At 53.4% G+C, this 16,653-nt stretch overlaps 1 protein-coding gene across 1 annotated transcript; it reads left to right on the forward strand.

The window, feature by feature from the left end:
- Nucleotides 1-950: 950 nt before the first annotated feature.
- CD101 (CD101 molecule) lies at nt 951-16,447 on the forward strand. The gene is made up of 9 exons (XM_039713158.1): nt 951-1,059; nt 1,972-2,349; nt 3,116-3,532; nt 6,220-6,597; nt 7,425-7,808; nt 8,604-9,008; nt 12,568-12,969; nt 13,792-14,187; nt 16,119-16,447. Exons 1-9 carry the CDS (start codon nt 1,008-1,010, stop codon nt 16,310-16,312), a joined length of 3,006 nt encoding a protein of 1,001 aa, XP_039569092.1. The 5' UTR covers nt 951-1,007; the 3' UTR covers nt 16,313-16,447.
- Nucleotides 16,448-16,653: the final 206 nt, after the last annotated feature.

Genomic DNA, 16,653 nt, shown 5'->3' on the forward strand with positions numbered 1-16,653 from the left:
GAGCTAATTAAGGCATTCAGTCAATCCCTCTGGCAGCAGTGGGAGCAGCATGGCTCAGGGATAAATGCTTTGTGCCACCTGGGGAAAATAGCCCAAGAACTCAAAAACAAAGAAAACAACCCCACCCCAAAAATCCCGAAAACAAACAAACAAAAAAACCCCAAAAAACCCCACCAAATCAAAAAACTCAAACAAATAATTTCAGCTGTGCCTCTGAGCCCATCTCTAGTGTTATGGCTATATACCTCAAAGACTAGGCCAGCATCTCCCACATCCAGGCACTTGCCCATGGCATGTGCATACAGGATAGAATTCCTGGGCAATTCCTGGCTCTGTGACGATCCCTCAAGAACCAACAAGCTGTCTGGACTGGCTGCTATGATTCTCCTGACTGTGTAGTGGATGGGCTGGGCTGGTGGGGGTGCTTGGGAGGGATGCCCCACTGGGGGCACTGGAGTGGGGAGAGCTTGATCAGCCATCTTCAAGGAGCACTCTGCCACCCTAGCCTCTACCCTAAGGCATCATGCCTGTCTGCAGCCATGGGAAATAAATAGCTGGAGGAACCTTCATCCCTAGAAATCTGCTTCCATCCCTCCCTGGAATCCAGCCCCATCCCCTCCTTGCTGTCAGCAGGGAGCAAGCTAGTCCATGCAATAAAGGGGAAGGAGTGAGACAGAGGTTTAGCTGTGAGTTCTGTTGGACAGCAAAGCCACAGCCAGCGGGTGCCCACAGGTGGGCATCTGGCATGGGCACAGTGGCAGAAGGGGCTTTGGGCATCGCCACACTTGCCCAGGTGGCCTGGGGACAGGGTGCAGGCTGTCACCTCCCAGAGGGTGTTACTTTGCTGATGCACCCCGCTCCGTAACTTCTCCCTGCCATTCTAAGCAGAGGAAACCACCACTGACAGACAGTTTCCTCCCAGCCTCTTTCTAAAGAGCGGCGTGGCTGTTGCCCGTGAGAACCCACCACCACCCCTCTGGGAGAGGATCCAAGCACAGAGGATTCCCATGGGGCTGGCACAGTGCCTGGCAGCTGCCTTCCTCTTCCTCCTCCTCCTGGGTGAGTGCCCTGCCCAGTGGCCGGAGCTTTCTTGGAAGTGTTGTGGGGAAAGCAGGGCATGGGGGGCTCAGCCAGCGCTGCTCTGGCTCAGTTGCCATGGGAAGAGGTGCATCAGCATGTGCTCCTTTTGCTCTGTGTTTTCACTCCAAAATGAGAGCCCAAACCCTTAGAGGGTTTCAGTGAGGGGACACACACATCTCTGTTGAGTGGCTGATTGCAGTGTGGAGGCTGTTACCTCCCTCCCTCTCCCATTGGGAGGGAATTTCTGAAGGTTTTCTAGGCAGCCCTGTCACCAGCTCTCTTCCCTTGCCACCACAGTTGTTTTTTGACTCAGGTCCCATGTCCTGTGGGCATTCTGCTTGGTGTGCATGCTGAAGTCAGAGTGAATGTCACTGCTGGGAGCTCTGTGGAAGGGGAGAGTCTGTGGGTGGCAATCCCAGACCCTCTGCAAGCAGAAATGGAGGGAGCTCTTGATGCTTCCTTGTGCCTCCTGCCTTCAGAGTTCTTGCTGACCGCCTCTCCTGTGCTCTCCTCCATTTCTGCCTACGGAGCATCTCTGCAGCAGCCACCCTGCTGCCAACCTCTGCTGTCCCGTATCCCTCAGCCTCTGCGTTGCATCTCCTGCTCTGGCAGTGATCAGCTCTGCACCCCTGCCCTCTGAGAGCTTGGCCCTCTTCATTTTAACACACCACAAGCTTCCTCCAGTGATCTCAGCCTGGTTGCTGCTTCCCCTGCAACGCTGCCTGAGAGAGGCTCTTCAGGAAAGAACGTGCTTGGCCGCCCTCTGGCCACGATGCTCTGGTCCCTGTTGTGTGACCCCCAGTGTGGCAGGAGACAAGAAAGTTCAGGGCTCTGTTGTCGCAGGGCTTGTTCTGGTAACTGCAGCCCTGCAAACACCGTGTGTGCTGACAGGTCTGACCACTGGCCAGCGGCTGGTGACTGTCCAGCAGGGCCCCCTCTACCGCGTGAGGGGGTCCCACGTCACCCTGTGGTGCAAGGTGAGCGGCTACCAGGGCCCGGCGGAGCAGAACTTCCAGTGGTCCATCTACCTGCCCTCGGCCCCCGAGCGGGAGGTGCAGATCGTCAGCACCGTGGACCCCTCGTTCCCCTACGCCATCTACACGCAGCGCGTGCGCGGCCGCGGCATCTTCGTGGAGCGGCTGCAGGGGGACGCCGTGCTGCTGCACATCACCGAGCTGCAGGAGCGCGACGCCGGCCAGTACGAGTGCCACACGCCCAACACCGACGAGAGGTACTTCGGCAGCTACAGCGCCAAGACCCACCTCACAGGTGGGTCCTGAAGGAGAGGCCTGCCCCCCGTCTCTGCTGTCCCCATGGGGAGGTCTCAGCTGTCAGAGGGATGGCTGGGGAAAAGGGTGATGAGTGGGGCTGGGGTATGTCCAGATGTCCCCATGCATGTTCTCTTGTCAGAGCGAGGAGAGGAAAGGAAGCCTCTGCTCTCCCGTGGCCTGACTCAGCTCTTGACACAGACACAGCATGTTGCAGCTGAGCACTGCAGGAGTTTCCAGGCTCTGTGGGTGTGGGAATTGACCCAAGTGGGGTACCCACAGATGGAGGGAGGTAGCAGATCCTGCAGACCACTGGGGAGGGAAGGCAGTGGGGTGGAGATACAGAGGGAAAGGCCCAGCTGTGAGCCCACTGAGTCTACATGGTGCTTCCACTTGGTGTTCAGCCCTGTTTTCTCCTTTATCTTGGTGTTGCACCTGTCTACATTTGGGACAGTGAAGGGATGGATTCTAATCTCCTTGGGGTTGCCTGATTAATACTGACTGTAGTTTGAAGAGGGCACTGTAAAGAGATTCACTGTTTTTCTTGTTTGCTGAGGTTTTAGTCACTTCACACCTCAACACAAGGTGATGGAAGCCTTGTCAGTCAGATACAAACGATTTTTCTCCTGTCCTGTCAGATCCCCTAGGCCCTGGTTGCAGATTCTTGGGAGTTGTCCTATGCAAGGCCAGGAGCTGGACTCAGTGATTCTTGTGGGTCCCTTTCAACTCAGGATATTGTATGATTCTGTGTTTCTCCCCATGCTCAGTGATTCCAGACACACTCTCGGCTTCCATGGCACCCCAGACCCTCAGTCGCATGGAAGGGGATGTGGTGGAGCTGACCTGTGAGGTGTCCAAGTCCACTGCCCAGCACACCCATCTCTCAGTTGGCTGGTACCTGCTCCAGGGAGCAGGAGAGCACCGTGCCAAGGAGATTCTCACCCTCTCCAAGGACTTCATCCTGAAGCCAGGGCCCTCTTATGAGCAGAGGTTTCTGGAGGGGGATGTGCAGCTGAACAAGGTTGGGAACACCACGTACAAGCTCATCATCAGGGGAGTGAAGCAATCTGACCAGGGGCAGCTGTATTGTGAGGCAGCCGAGTGGATTGAGGATCCTGATGGGACATGGAAGGACATCTCCTGCAACCAGACACAGAGGACTCAGCTGGCAGTTTTGAGCCGGGGTAAGGCTTATGCAAACTCACGTGTTGGCTCCAGCTCCCCCGTGCATTCCAAGCTCTACAGCAGCAGATTTCAGTGTCCCTTCACCTGCCTCTGCTGCAGCCCAGGGACACACTGGTGGGTCTGCTGGGCACGGAGGGGCTGGGCTGGGCTGGGCTCAGGGCCATGGCAGCCCTGGCTCAGGAGCTGCTGGTGCTTTGGCTGTTCATGCAGCCGAATCCCTGATGCCAGCAGCAAGCCCACAGCCTCAGACCCTGCGAGGTGTTAGCAGAGGGCACGAGCGTGGCCCACAGCAGCCCAGATCCTTGGCAGTACTAAACTCCAGAGTGTGGAAAACAGGGTTGTTACACTGCCTTGAGGCTCTTGTGGCCTTAAAAAAGTGCAACCCAGTTGGCTGCTCGTCACTGTGCCTCAGCACAGGCACGGAGTGACACAGGGATGGCCTGTGTGTGCTGCACAGCTCTCCTTGGGGACGGCTTGGTCCTTGGGGGTGCCACCAGCCCGCTCGTTTCCAGAGCAAGTGGGGCTGCTGTTTATTAGCCTTTCCTCTGAGCACCCTGTCTGCCATCCCTCCTGCCACAAGCCTTTGCTGGCTGCCATCCCTCACCCTGCTCTTCCCCCAGATGCGTGTGAGTAGCTGTGCCCAGGGGAAGGGAGAATCTCTCTCACCAGTCAGCTTCAGCTCAAAGCTGCCAAGACAAGGTTGTGGCTAGTTGGTGTCCTTTACCATAGGGTGCAGTAATATTGAAGCAAGTCTCCCACTGAAACCCTGCCTGTGGGGGTGGTGTACCCTGTCCCCATACCTCAGGGTGGATGGAGGAGGCTGCAGAGCTGGGGCAGTGAGGGGAACTGATGTCTCGTGGGAGGGTGGTGAGTCAGAGCAGGAAACCAAAGAAACAGACGGGTGAGAACTGAGCACTCCCTACATGGCTCAGGGGAGCAAGGTATCAGGAGGAGGGGGAGGGAAGTCTCTTGTCACTTTGTCACTTTTTGTCTGACTGGCTAAGCTTTATTCCCCTCATTTTGCAGTGTTTGCAGCAAAGGCTTTCCAAGCCTGCAATGGCAGTCAGTGCGCTTCTGTGCATCCTTTTCTTGAGGAGGGCTTGTCATGACTGGTAGTGTGATGATTCAGGTATCAGTGCCATGGGATTGTTTAGAAACCTTGTCAGAGTTTGATATTTGTCCTGTGGTAACTGTTAAAGGTAGAAGGGAGGTGATGGTGGTGAGAGGACATTATGGTGGCAGCGTTGGTGCTCCTGGTATTGCCATGGTGGGACAGCAGTGGGTGTGCAAGCCCTCCATCAAATTTTCAGGGCTGGTTTCCTCCTCCAGCACCCAGGGGGAACCCAGGGCTGAGCACCCTGTCACTCTGAGAGCCATCGACCACTCTGGCCATGGGTAGCTGCTCCAGTGGTTTCTATAAACTCTGCAGCAAATATTTAGGAATGCCAAACATATCTGCAGCAGCTGGGATTCCTGTTCACAAACTGTTTATGAACTAGTGTTTAAATTCACAGGGTACTGCGCTTTTGGTAAATTATTTGAGCCCTTCCAGTTGTGGTCTGGGAGCTGCTCTGTTTTACTTCCAAACTACAGCATGTAACCTTTCCCTTGTTTTGAGACTCAGGGGACACCACAGTGACCCAGGGACACAGTGGTGTGAGCCAGGGAATGAGGGCTCAGTCATTCCTCCAGGTTTTTGGCCAAGCCAGTGCTTTGTGGGGTCATGGCTCTGGGTTTTGGGATACCCAGTGGGTCTTCTTGCAGCCAATGTCCAGCCAGGCTGATGCCAGGAGCCAGGGGTGTTGAATGCCCAGTGAGGAAGGTGAATGGTACCATAGGACCCAGAGATGGGGTCCCTACCTCAGACACAGCTGACTGACTGCCCAAGAGGGTCTGCCAAGGGGAAGATGACTTTGGGTTCCCCCTGTCACTGCCTTCTTTGCTCAGCAGCTCCTGCTAATTGGTATGGGGAGCAGGATTCATCTTCTCTTTCTTCCTTCCTACCTCCCTGTGCTGGGACAAGTCTTGACATTTCTGCTTTCTGTAGGAACTTAAGCCAAATCCTCTCCAGCTTGGAGAGCATCTCTTGCCCACAACCCACAGTAGCCACTGGGGGTTTCAGCATGCAGGAACAGCCACAGTAGATTCAGACAAGCCACTTGAATGCCAGCCCCTCGTGCACCTTTTTCTACCACAAGCAGAGTTAAAACCACCACTAAATAAATAAAACCCTGATAAATTATAAAACCCCTTTGTGCCCCTTTTTGGCTTACAGGATAGGTGTTCCATGAGGTAAAACAGCTCCAGGAGGTGAGGCAGAGCAGCTGATGCCTCTGAGTTAGGGCAGCCCTCAGTTTGGATGCCTGAGCTGAGCAGGGGGAGGCTGTGGCCAAAGGCTGTCCCAGTGAAAGCTGTGCTCTGTTTGGTTTATCTGCTCTTAATGGGGGAGCTCAGCTCCCCAGGGCTCTGGCTCTTCCTCCACCTGCACTGCTGCTTACTGGCCAGAGCTGGCAACCCTCTCCCCAGGGCCAAAGTTTTCATCCTGATCACTTTTCTTATGAAAAAACCCCGTGTTTTAACAGAGAATTCCCTCCTGTTGCCCTCTGCAAGGCCACTGGTGCTGCCAGGCAGGAGGGAAGCATGGGCAGGGCCACCCACCACCCTCCTTGTTTTTGGTTGCCCACAGGCAGAGACCTCTCCGTGGACATCACTGCTGCTGAACCCTCCCTTTCTGAAGGGGACACCTTGCAGCTCAGCTGCGTGGTGGAAGCCCCAAAGAGCAGCAACTTCAAAGTGATCTGGCTCTTCAATGACATGGAAGTGGTCGGGATTGACCCCCATGGGGTATTGATTTGGGAGGAAGAATACGAGGAGAGAGCCAGGCTGGGGCAGCTCCGAGCATTCAAGCCAAGCAACACAGTTTATGTCCTCACCATCTCTGAGGTGGGGCTGGAGGACCAGGGTACATACCAGTGCTCTGTGTCGGAAATGAAGACTCCTGGAGACTTGCACAGCATCCAGACCGTTGTGTCATCACGCATCCAGGTCGACGTGAAGCCAATAGGTTAGTAAATCCTAACAGCTGCTCTTCTGGGTAAAGTCTGCAGGATCCTTGACTGGGAAATGCTTTAGGTCTGGCCTCATCTTGACAAGGGCAGCAAGAGTGCAAATGTGCCGTAGTTTTTGATAGATAATGGGAAAAGCACTTGCTTTAGCTCATATTAGCATGACAGACACAGTAGCTGTCAACAAAGCGAAAACCTTTAGTCCAGTCTTTTGACAGTAAGTTTTGGGGCAAATAGGTAGAATTCTGAGGAGTCTGGGTCCTCCTGTGTCTTTGGTACTGAAAACTGTGAGCAGCATCTGCTGCTACTCCTGAAAATCACAGGAAAACCCAGCAGAACAGGTGCGTCTGGGGAGGGGGATCATTGCCATTTCCATCAGGGTACTCTCACTGTTTTGGATGGATGATTTGTGAGAAACTACTCTAAGAAAAGTGTGTAGGAGGCTCTTGGTTTCCTTGTCATAGCTAGATAATGGTTATTCTGACAACATTAGCAGGAGGAACAGTGTTATTCTGATAACATTAGTAGCAGGAGCTGCCTGCTGGGACTCTGTTTCTTAACTGTATCCGTGTCCCAAGAAAGACATAAAACAGAAAGATATTAAATAAATAAAAAAGAAGCCAAAACACAACAACAAAACAAAAAACTGCAACCACAAACCTTTCTCCAAATTTATAGGAAAAGGCTGGTTGAAAATTTCAGGCAATTCCCCAACTCCTTTCCTTTTCCAACACCAAGATTTATCTAGCCTTTCCATTTAACGCTACAGTACCTCTGGCTTTTCCTAAGGAGCGCAGCATCCCAACGCGGTCACTGTCGTTTGCAGAGAGCCACATGCACCTGTCTGTGTCCACCAGCACTCCCCAGGTGACAGCGGGAGACGCCCTGGTCCTGCACTGTGAGGTGCAGGGAGCCACGGGCCCCGTGTCCCTGCGCTGGTGGCACCTGCCACCGCAGCACCCGGGGCGCAGGGTGCTGGTGGCCGCCGTGGAGCGCGACGGCGCCCTGAGCCTGGGCAGCGCCTACCAGGATGGGAGGGCTCGGGGCAGCCTCCGCCTGCACAAGGAGAGCCCTGGCACCTTCACCCTGGTGATCCCCAGCACGCTGGGCGAGGAGGACGGCGGGCAGTACCGGTGTGAAGCGACGCAGTGGGGCCAAGGCCGGAACTGGACAGGGAAGGGGGAGGCAGCAGTGACGGTCAGCTCCATGGGTGAGTTCACCCTGCTTCTGGGTTGGAGGCACTGCTGGAGAAGTGGGATGTGGGCCTGCCGTGCTCTGAGCTCTGCTGCTACTGCAGGGTAACCCAGGGGTGAGCACTTGGTCCTGCAGTGCTTCAGTTTCCCCATTCCTCCTTGGTGTGTTTTGGGAGAGACCAGTGGGAGACAACAGCTAAAATGCTCTGAGACCTGAAGAGCAGTATCTTGCTCAGCAGGCCTGTCTCCTTAAGCTAGAATACAAAATATCTATTCTAGCAGTATAATTACTTGCAGTAATTAAGTTCCACAAAGCTACTTGCTGAGTAGTGGTGGTATTTATCAGAGATACACCCCTGGTGCTGGCCTCTGATTGTGTCTTCTGCCCTCCTCTCTGAGAGCAGAGAAACTCATCTCCAGGGTGTACAGCAACCATGTCCTTCCTTCTTGGGTTCCTTTATGGAGGGGCAGCTTTTGGCTGTGATTTAGGGTGATTTTCCTTTCTTGTTGCTGGTCTGGGTGCCGAGAGCACCAGTGAGGCCACAGGAATTGTTAAGCTTTTGTGGAGGGTGGAGGGAAGCAGCAAACAGGACAGCACCATCAGCAGAGAATCCCTGGCTCCTCTGGTGTGGGTCTGGGGACCTTGGAAAAGAGGGTACTCAGGGTTTTCTGGGAAATTGGGGGTGGGAAAGTGACAGGTAGGAGAGGGCCAGGGGCTGCATGGGTTTGGCAGAGCACAGTGCAACTAAGTGGAGAGTGGCACTGTCACAGGATTTGTGTCCCCACACCAAGGGCTCTCTCCTCCTGGGCAGGTCTTGGTCTGCGCGCCATGCTGAGAAGCCGAATTGCCACCGTCACTTACGGGCAGAGTTTTGAACTCTTCTGCCAAGTGGAGGCCGGCTACACCCTGGAGGAGGTGCCACTGTCTGTGCAGTGGCTTTTCCAGCCCAGCCCACCCTCGGGTCCCCTACACCAGCTGGTCCAGGCCCTTCCCAATGGCACTGTGGTCTGGGGGACAGCACAGCCGCACTTCCAGGGGCAAGCCCAGCTGGCAAAGACTGACACCTCCTTCAGGCTGCACATCCACAGCACCTTGCCTGCCAATGAGGGGACATACCAGTGTGAGGTGAAGGTCTGGAGGAGGAACATCCAGCCCCTGGGGGAGCCAGCAGCCAGCGCCAGCTCCAATGTCGTGGGAATAAAAGTGGTGCTGCCAGGTAAGCAGAACCTTCAGCAGAGGTCTCTCCTGCAACTTTGAATCCATCAAATGCGGCCAGGGGCAACCAGGGCCACTGGTGTCTGGGGTGTCCCCAGCAGGGTCTCCTCCCAGGGCTGCAGGAGATGGTGCTGCCTGTTCTGGTGCTTCCTCAGCACCTGGCAAAACCTTGGAGGCAAATTTGGTGTTGGCAAGTGGGAGTATCTATTTGTTTGCAGATTACACCAAGCATATAGGGATCAGCCTTGCCACTAGGATTTTAAGCCTGGTTTCTGGAAAGAAGCAGTGCCCCCCCAAGAAGCCCAGCTGAATGTTTGGGGTGTGAGGTACACCCCATGGTGTGGGCTTCTGGGGGGCAGTGGAGAGAGACCAACCCCTGAAGCTGATGCTGGGATATGTCTGTGCTCCCTGACCAGAATATTGAACGTATGCTGGGAAAGCAGCAGGCCTCCCTGCCGGGCTGGGAGCCAGCACTGAGCCTCAGGAACTCCGTGGGGAGGTATCTCCTGCAGGGCACAGCTGGGCTGAGCAGCCGAGCCCTGCCCAGGCTTCCCTTTTATGGCCAGCCCTGCAGGCAGGGTCTGCGCTGCCATCCCTCCTGCCAGCATCCCGCCGGGAGCTTCATCCTCTTATGGAAGAGAGATGGTGCAAGCAGACCCCAGCCCCCCAGGCCAGCCTGCTTCCTGCCACCCCCGGCAGCAGCACGGTGCCCTGCTCACAGCTGGGGCTGCTGCAGGAACTGCGGGGTTTGTCCTGGCCAAAGCCTCTCAGCCTCTGGAGGCAAGCGTGACAATATGGGCTGGTTTGGTTTTTTGCCCTCGTGTCTGTTCTGCCAGCAAAAGAGAGTTCTTGCTCTTGTTCTTTTTTTTTTTTTCCCCATGCATTAAGTGTTCTTCCTTCCTCTAAAATCATTGGATTTTCAGAATCACAACCCAGTGAACTGAAATTATGCATTTTTCATGTATTTTAACTGATGGGTTTGCTGTGGCGCAAGCTAATACATTTCCTACCCTGTCTGGGCTCGTTTCTCTGGTGCTCTCTCCAGTTCCACTCTTAGTGGTTCCTCACCCCTGTGGAGCTGACTGCTGGGATGCTCTGTTGAACACTGGAGCCACAACCAGCTGGGGCAGGGTGGCAGGGAGGCCAGGGGTGACAATAATCAGCATCTTTGGGTGTACATCTCTAGTGTAGATGGCATTAAGATGAGCAGGTGTAATTGCAGAGCATCTACACAGAGAAAATGGTAGCAGCATGAAACTACAACATTTGGCTCCAAATGTGTTGCAGCTGCTGCTGGAGACTGCAACACGGTAAAAGACGGTGGGAACTGGGAGAGGGTGATGCACAGTGGGAAGTTCCTGCTGGCTCTAGTGCCACCTCTCTAGGAAAGACAGCATGAGCCAGTGAAGGATATTTGGGAAGGTAGGGAAGTCTGGGGAGGAAGCCAGCTCTGGCAGCAATAGGGTTGAGGGGAAGCTGCAGAAAATTAAGCTGCAAATCATGAAAATCACCAGCCTGCTTCTCCTCATATAAGACCATATAGTTGGAGCCTGCAGAGATTCTGGAGTTCTTGACTTTTTGCTTCAGCACTTTGTTTACTACTTGATGTCAGTCGGTGCTTTAGCAGTTTACATGTTGCTGTGGTCTGCAGACCATCTTCACATGGGAGGGACATCCATGAAAGATTATAACAGGGAAGGAGGACAGCTCTTTTCCATTTCAAGTATTTGAGGTGGGATCTCATAATTAGTGCTCCATGAGCCTCTCAGTGCAGCTGCTTCCCCTGCTCTGGAGTGGGCTCTTTCACCTGGTGTCCCTCAGGCCAGCAAGCCCACATGGGCTGTGTCCTTCTGCCTGTTCCACTGCTCCTGGGCCAGGAGCAAGCCAAGAGTCAGCAGGCAGGGCTCATAGGGAGATGGGCAGTGAGGTGCTCAGCTTGGCTAATTAAATTGAAAATGAAAGGGAAAACAGCACCATGGCTTTATGTGAGACAGGAAGAGGCAGGCAGCTCCTCTGCCCTTTTGGTGAATGATTGTTGGCAGTAGAGAGAGAGAAGACCTGAAATGAAACAAAGGGGCTTTGCAGCAAGCGCTCTGCTTCCTCTTGAGGTGATCTCCAAGAGTGTAACAGCAATTTTCCTCATCAAAATCAAGCACTCAAGGCAGTGGTTCCTGTGCCTCGTCTCTGAGATCTAGTAGCTTTTCCTTCTCTGGAGCATTCTCTGCCCCAGCGGGTGTCAGGCTAGGCCATACTCAAGCAAGACCCTGCCTGCCCCCTCATCCCCTGGCACTTCACTGACTGGCCAAGTGGTATCCTTGGTGCTGAGCAGATGAAGTTCAGGATTAAGTGTCTTACTTTTTCCAGTTCACCTGTCACAGAAATACAGATGGTGGAGACATTCTGAGGGACCATCTCAGTGTGTCCTCTGCTGCCTGTACCCAGACCAGCGCCCAGGGGCTGAGCCTTAAGGGAGCTCAGTTGTCCCCAGACTCTGTGGCAGAGGGTGTCCTGCTGCTCAGCTCATATGCAAGGAAAGTAATAAGAATGGAAACAGCCTACAGTCCCTTAAAACCCTGATGGTGTTTCCTGCTGAGTAATTTCTCCCTACCTGAGGGTAATACCTATGTGTATTCCTTCCCCTGACTGCTGAGCATGGAGGGGAGGGTGGAGAGGAAATGCACGAGGATCTTTAAAGATATGGATTTGCAGCCTTTTCACTGCTGGAGGAGAGGTTCCAGCAAGAGGTGGGAAGAGGTTCCCTCACAGCAGGAGTGGCACAGACACATCAGGATCAGAATTTCCCTCTGCCAAGGGCAGAGCTGCAGGCAGCACCATCCCTCTGCTCTCCTCAGCTGCACAGCACTGAACAATCCCTGGGTGTGATCACACAGGGTGTGCAGGACTGTTGTTGTGGTTTTGGATTGATAACCACAGCAAACACCTGTAATTTCCCTCTGCCGAGGGCAGAGCTGCAGGCAGCACCATCCCTCTGCTCTCCTCAGCTGCACAGCACTGAACAATCCCTGGGTGTGATCACACAGGGTGTGCAGGACTGTTGTGGTTTTGGATTGATAACCACAGCAAACACCTGTGATGGCAACTGCTAGTGAAACCCACAGAGGCTCTGTAGTCTCTCTGTGATAAAAGACACTTGTTCACAGTCTCCAAAGCTGTGGGCTGGTTTGTCACATATGTGTGAGCCTGCTGATGGGAGCAGTGGCAGACAGACACATTTGCTTCAGACAGAGGCTTTTCCTCCCAGCTCCAGCACAATGGCAACCTCCATCCCCATTCCTGCTCCATGGTCTCCAAGGCACCTCCTCTGCTGCTCTCCTGCCCAGTAACACCCAGCTGTGATTCCCTGCTGTTGTTTCAACAAGGGTGTGTGGATTTCCTCTTTCCCTCCTCCCTCCACCCTCTGCTCCAGCATCCCCTAATGAGCCTTTGTCCTCTGTGCACCCTCTTCCTTACTCCTCTTCCTCTTTTCTCTCTTCTCTCCTTGTCAGTATCCTTGTAGAGGCAGCTGCATCTGGCATGACTGTTTTGTTTCTCCATTTTAGAAAGCAAGTTTCAGGTTGCTACGAAAGACAGCTCCGTGGAAATTGCCGGTGGTAACACAGCCATTGAGTGCAGGATTGTGTTTGCCCAGAATAATTCACAGTTTGCTGTTACCTGGTACCTCCTGCCTCCTCTGGCAGACACAAAACCCCTGCAAATCGTCAGGGCCGACTACAGCAGCATACTGGAATACGGGTCTGAATTCAGCTCTCCTGCACAAAAGTCCCGCTTCCTGAGCCAGAGGGTGTCCAGCAACATCTTCCAGCTGCAGATTCTGTCTGCAAACCTGGGGGACCGGGGCAGCTACTACTGTGTGGTGGAGGAATGGCTCTGGCTGGTGGATGGCTGGTACAAGCTCGGAGAGGGAACATCAGGAAGGACCACGCTGAAGTTCAAGCTCCCAGGTGAGCAGGTGTGATCCCTTGTATAGGTGCTGCTGGAGGAGGTTGGATCAATTTATGACAGGCTCCTGCCAGGCCTCTCCTAAGCTGGCAGGGCTTAGGAAAAGCAGCAGCTCCTGTGCTGGATCAGAGGCTTAGGGATGCAGGAGTTGTCAGTGTCTCTCAAAGGGAAATAGGGAATTAGGAAGATTTACCACATCCTCCCAAGCCAACTGAGCTGCTATTTTTGCTACAGGCAGACGTAGTCAGATGCTTCATAACAAAGTGAATTGTGGCCTTTTTCTTTTCCCTCCAACACCTGGTGCACTTGGGTGGTTGTGCAACGCTGTGAACAGAAAGCTGCCCTTACCTGGTGCTTGTGAGCATCCTGAAGGAAAACACTTGGTTTTCCTTACCCTGCAGCACTTTGCTGCTGAGGAACAAGGCTGGAGGTTCAGCTGCTCTCACCTTAATCACTGCACTCTGGGGTGCATGGTGGGTCTCCCTGACTCAGTTCTTCCCTCTCTCAGCCTCACTCCAGCCCTAAATAAAGTGCATCAGTGAATTCCAGCTTCCTAAATAGCTTTTGGTCCAAAAGATGCCTTTATCACTTATTTGGAGGGGCTAGGAAGTATTACTGCACAGGGGGCAGAGATGATGGGGAAGGTGGGGACACAACAACCCAGGGAGAATGAGTCACAGGAGCAAGGGGCCCATGGGAGGCCATTCCAATCCCTCACACTTTCCTCCAGAAGGCTCCTGTCAGCCTGCGGGTGCAGGCAGAAGTGTTTTTACAGCTGTACGCCACCACAACACCTCTTTCAGCTTGCACTCTTCCCCCCGCAGAGCGCGAGCTGCCGATGGAGAAAACCAACCGCAGCATCTCGGCGCGGGAGGGCGAGCAGGCCACGCTGCCCTGCCGGCTGCAGGCCACCCTCGCGCCCGGCTCGCACCTCGCGGCCACCTGGTTCCGCGTGACGGGCAGCGGCCGCGGCAGCGCCCTGCTGGCCCTGCGGCACGACGGCACCGTGGAGTACCCCGAGGGGCGCCTGGCAGCCAGGCTGCTCCTCCGCCGCCCCTCCGCCGGAGACTTCAGCCTGACGCTGAGCAGCGTGGAGAGCGGAGATGCTGGGGCCTATTACTGCCAGCTGCAGGAGTGGCAGTGGCTGGGCGAGGGCAAGGACTGGGCTGTGCGAGCCTTGGCGTGCTCGGGGTACACCCAGCTCGCCACCATCCCGCCAGGTAAGGCTGCTGGGTGCCAGGGGCTGGTCGCCCTGCGTGCCCACAGCCTTTCCCCCCAGAACCTAAGCGTTTTGGGGGGAAAATTCTTGGCGTGATTTCTCTGTCCAGACTGAGGTCTCTAAAAACAGCCTCTGTTTGCTTTGGGGTGAGTGGGGGTGCATGCTGGTATTAGGTTCTATTTTGTCGGGCCAGGGTTTTATGAGCCTTCAAAAGGGAACCTAATACACCCAAGAATAGCTTGGCTATTACCTTTGGAGGCCAAGAATGAGCAGGATGGCTTCTGCTGCAGTGTTAGAAACAAAAAGGTTTAATAAAAGGCAAAATAACAAACAGAAAATCCGAGCCAGGTACAGAGGTCTGCCCCTGGTACAAACACCTTCACAAAACCTCGTGGCTCTTTTGTTTTCTTCTTTTCTACTTGATGGGCCAGGCGGGACTTTTTGGCTTCTATCCAATTAGGTGACCTCAAGGTTTTAGTGAAGCCTCTGGGGTCCTATAAGGTGGCTTTTCACCTGATCGTTGGGAGAAACTTTTGGGCTTCTTTCCTTTTTTGGGGGACAAAGGCTAGCTTTGCCACTCTGTCATTAGGGGTCACTCTCCTACACTCCTACATGCTGGGTGCAAAGGTAGGACTGGATTCTGCACGCAGAAGTTTAAGTAGATAAAAGCAAAGGTTTCAGTCAGGTGCACACAATGTTTTTAGGAAGGTAATAGGCAGGAGTTGTTGCTGCTTTGGGAAAATAGGAGGCTCAGATGACCCATGTGTAGGAAAAGATATAAACTGTGAAATCAATCATGATGCACCCAGCTGAGAGGATCTTGCACTCGTACTCGCCTTCAGCTCTGGAGCTGCCACGCCTGAAGCCAGCCTGGGTGCCTACACAAGTTACAGCTTCTGCAGCAATTCCCAGAGCTGACCAGCATGGAAAGAGTGACCCTGCAGAGCCCTCCCCTCTGCCTGCTGCTCCCACAGCCAGGCACGGGGCCTGCTCTCATGACTTTGCACCTACAGCAGGGCTAATCTGGGTTTAATTGCACAGAGAGGGCCTGACAGCACTTCATCCCCCCTGCTGTTGTGTTGCTGCTGTTATCCATCACAGCTCTCTAGCACGCAAGATTTCTCCTTCATCAGCTCCCTCTATCTCTTGTTACCCATTACTGGTGGAAAAAGCATTGCTAAAATTGCTCAGTAACTGGTAGTAAATTCTCCTCCAATTTTTGAATAAGTGTTTTTGCCAAGTGGTTTTCATGGTTTTCACAAAAGGCAAAAGATTAGCTGGGTGTTTTTTCTTTCTCCCTCTCTTTTTTTTTTTTGAGGGGTGGCCATGTGTGTACATATGTGTTCCTCCAGTGATGCAGGTTATCTTTGAAGTACCCAGCAGCCTCCACCTCGGCTGGGGAGCTGCTCTGCAGGAGCTGCCAGGGATGAGGATGGTGCTCACAGCTGCCTGCAGCTCAGTAAGGATGAAATATGATAGCAGATCAGCAGTAACAAGAAGGGGAAGATGTCTGGAGGGACAGGGACCTCTTGATCTGGTTTCCTTAGCTTTCCTCTTATCCCATCTTGCTCAGTGGTGCAGCCTCTGACAGACTTTTACCTCATCCCACTGTCACTGGTGTCAGGTAGGGTATGTTGCTTTTCCTTACTGAGCCCAGTCTGGAATGGGTTAGCAGAAGAACTGGGCTGTTTCTGTTGAGATGTTTCAGGTGAACAAGCCAGGGCCTTATCTGACCTCCCCAGGCAAGAAATTGAAGCAAATTACCTGGTTTGTCCCCCTCTTCTCCTCAGGTAGCCTGTATGAATTCTTAAAAATAGGTAGCTCTTGAAGATTGAGGGAAAAGTGTTAAGAAAATAGCACTTAGAGATAACAGTAGGAGAGAGAAACTCAGACTAGCTTGGGGTCTCACTTTTTCTTTCTATTTTCCTTCAGAGTCAACTGTTTTGTCTAGGATCTGCTCATCCCCACCACTGCTGAACTTCATCTTATACTTACCACTGGTTCTCATCCTTCTGCTGGCCCTTGCTGTCTTCTGCTGGTGCTGCAAATTCAGGAAAAGCAAGAAAAGCAACATCACAGGGTGGATGATGGAACTGGAAGGGAATGAAGAGGCCAAGAAAACTTAGGTGGTCTATGGAGGCAGATGTAACTTGGAGGAGCAGAGCTGCACAGCTGAGGAGGACTGAGTACTTGCAGAGGGGTTTTTTATTGTTTTGTGGTAGCTCTTGCAATAAATCATTGAAATTGTGGGTTTGCTTTTGGTGGATTGAAGCAGCTTTGGAATAACTGAGCAAATAGGGTTTTCATAACGAGTGTTTCTGTCTTTTAGGTTAGGTACTTGCCCATTTCCTGCTCTGGTTGTTGTGGTACATTTGGAGGTCCTTGCATCTCCCACTGTGGATGGAAGTGGTGTTATTTCTCTGCAGGAATAAGGGAAAAAACCAGCTCTTTCTGCACTGTGACACAA

Source organism: Passer montanus, unplaced genomic scaffold, assembly GCF_014805655.1.
Source record: "Passer montanus isolate IOZ18808 unplaced genomic scaffold, ASM1480565v1 scaffold28, whole genome shotgun sequence".
NCBI lineage: Eukaryota > Metazoa > Chordata > Aves > Passeriformes > Passeridae > Passer > Passer montanus.

What these genes read in the sequence shown, in the direction of transcription:
- CD101 (XM_039713158.1), top strand. Translation starts at nt 1,008, where the DNA reads ATGGGGCTGGCACAGTGCCTGGCAGCTGCCTTCCTCTTCCTCCTCCTC. An exon ending in GGTCGACGTGAAGCCAATAG is followed by an intron (nt 6,598 to 7,424) that starts GTTAGTAAATCC and finishes TGTCGTTTGCAG; the next exon opens with AGAGCCACATGCACCTGTCT. An exon ending in GCTCGCCACCATCCCGCCAG is followed by an intron (nt 14,188 to 16,118) that starts GTAAGGCTGCTG and finishes ATTTTCCTTCAG; the next exon opens with AGTCAACTGTTTTGTCTAGG.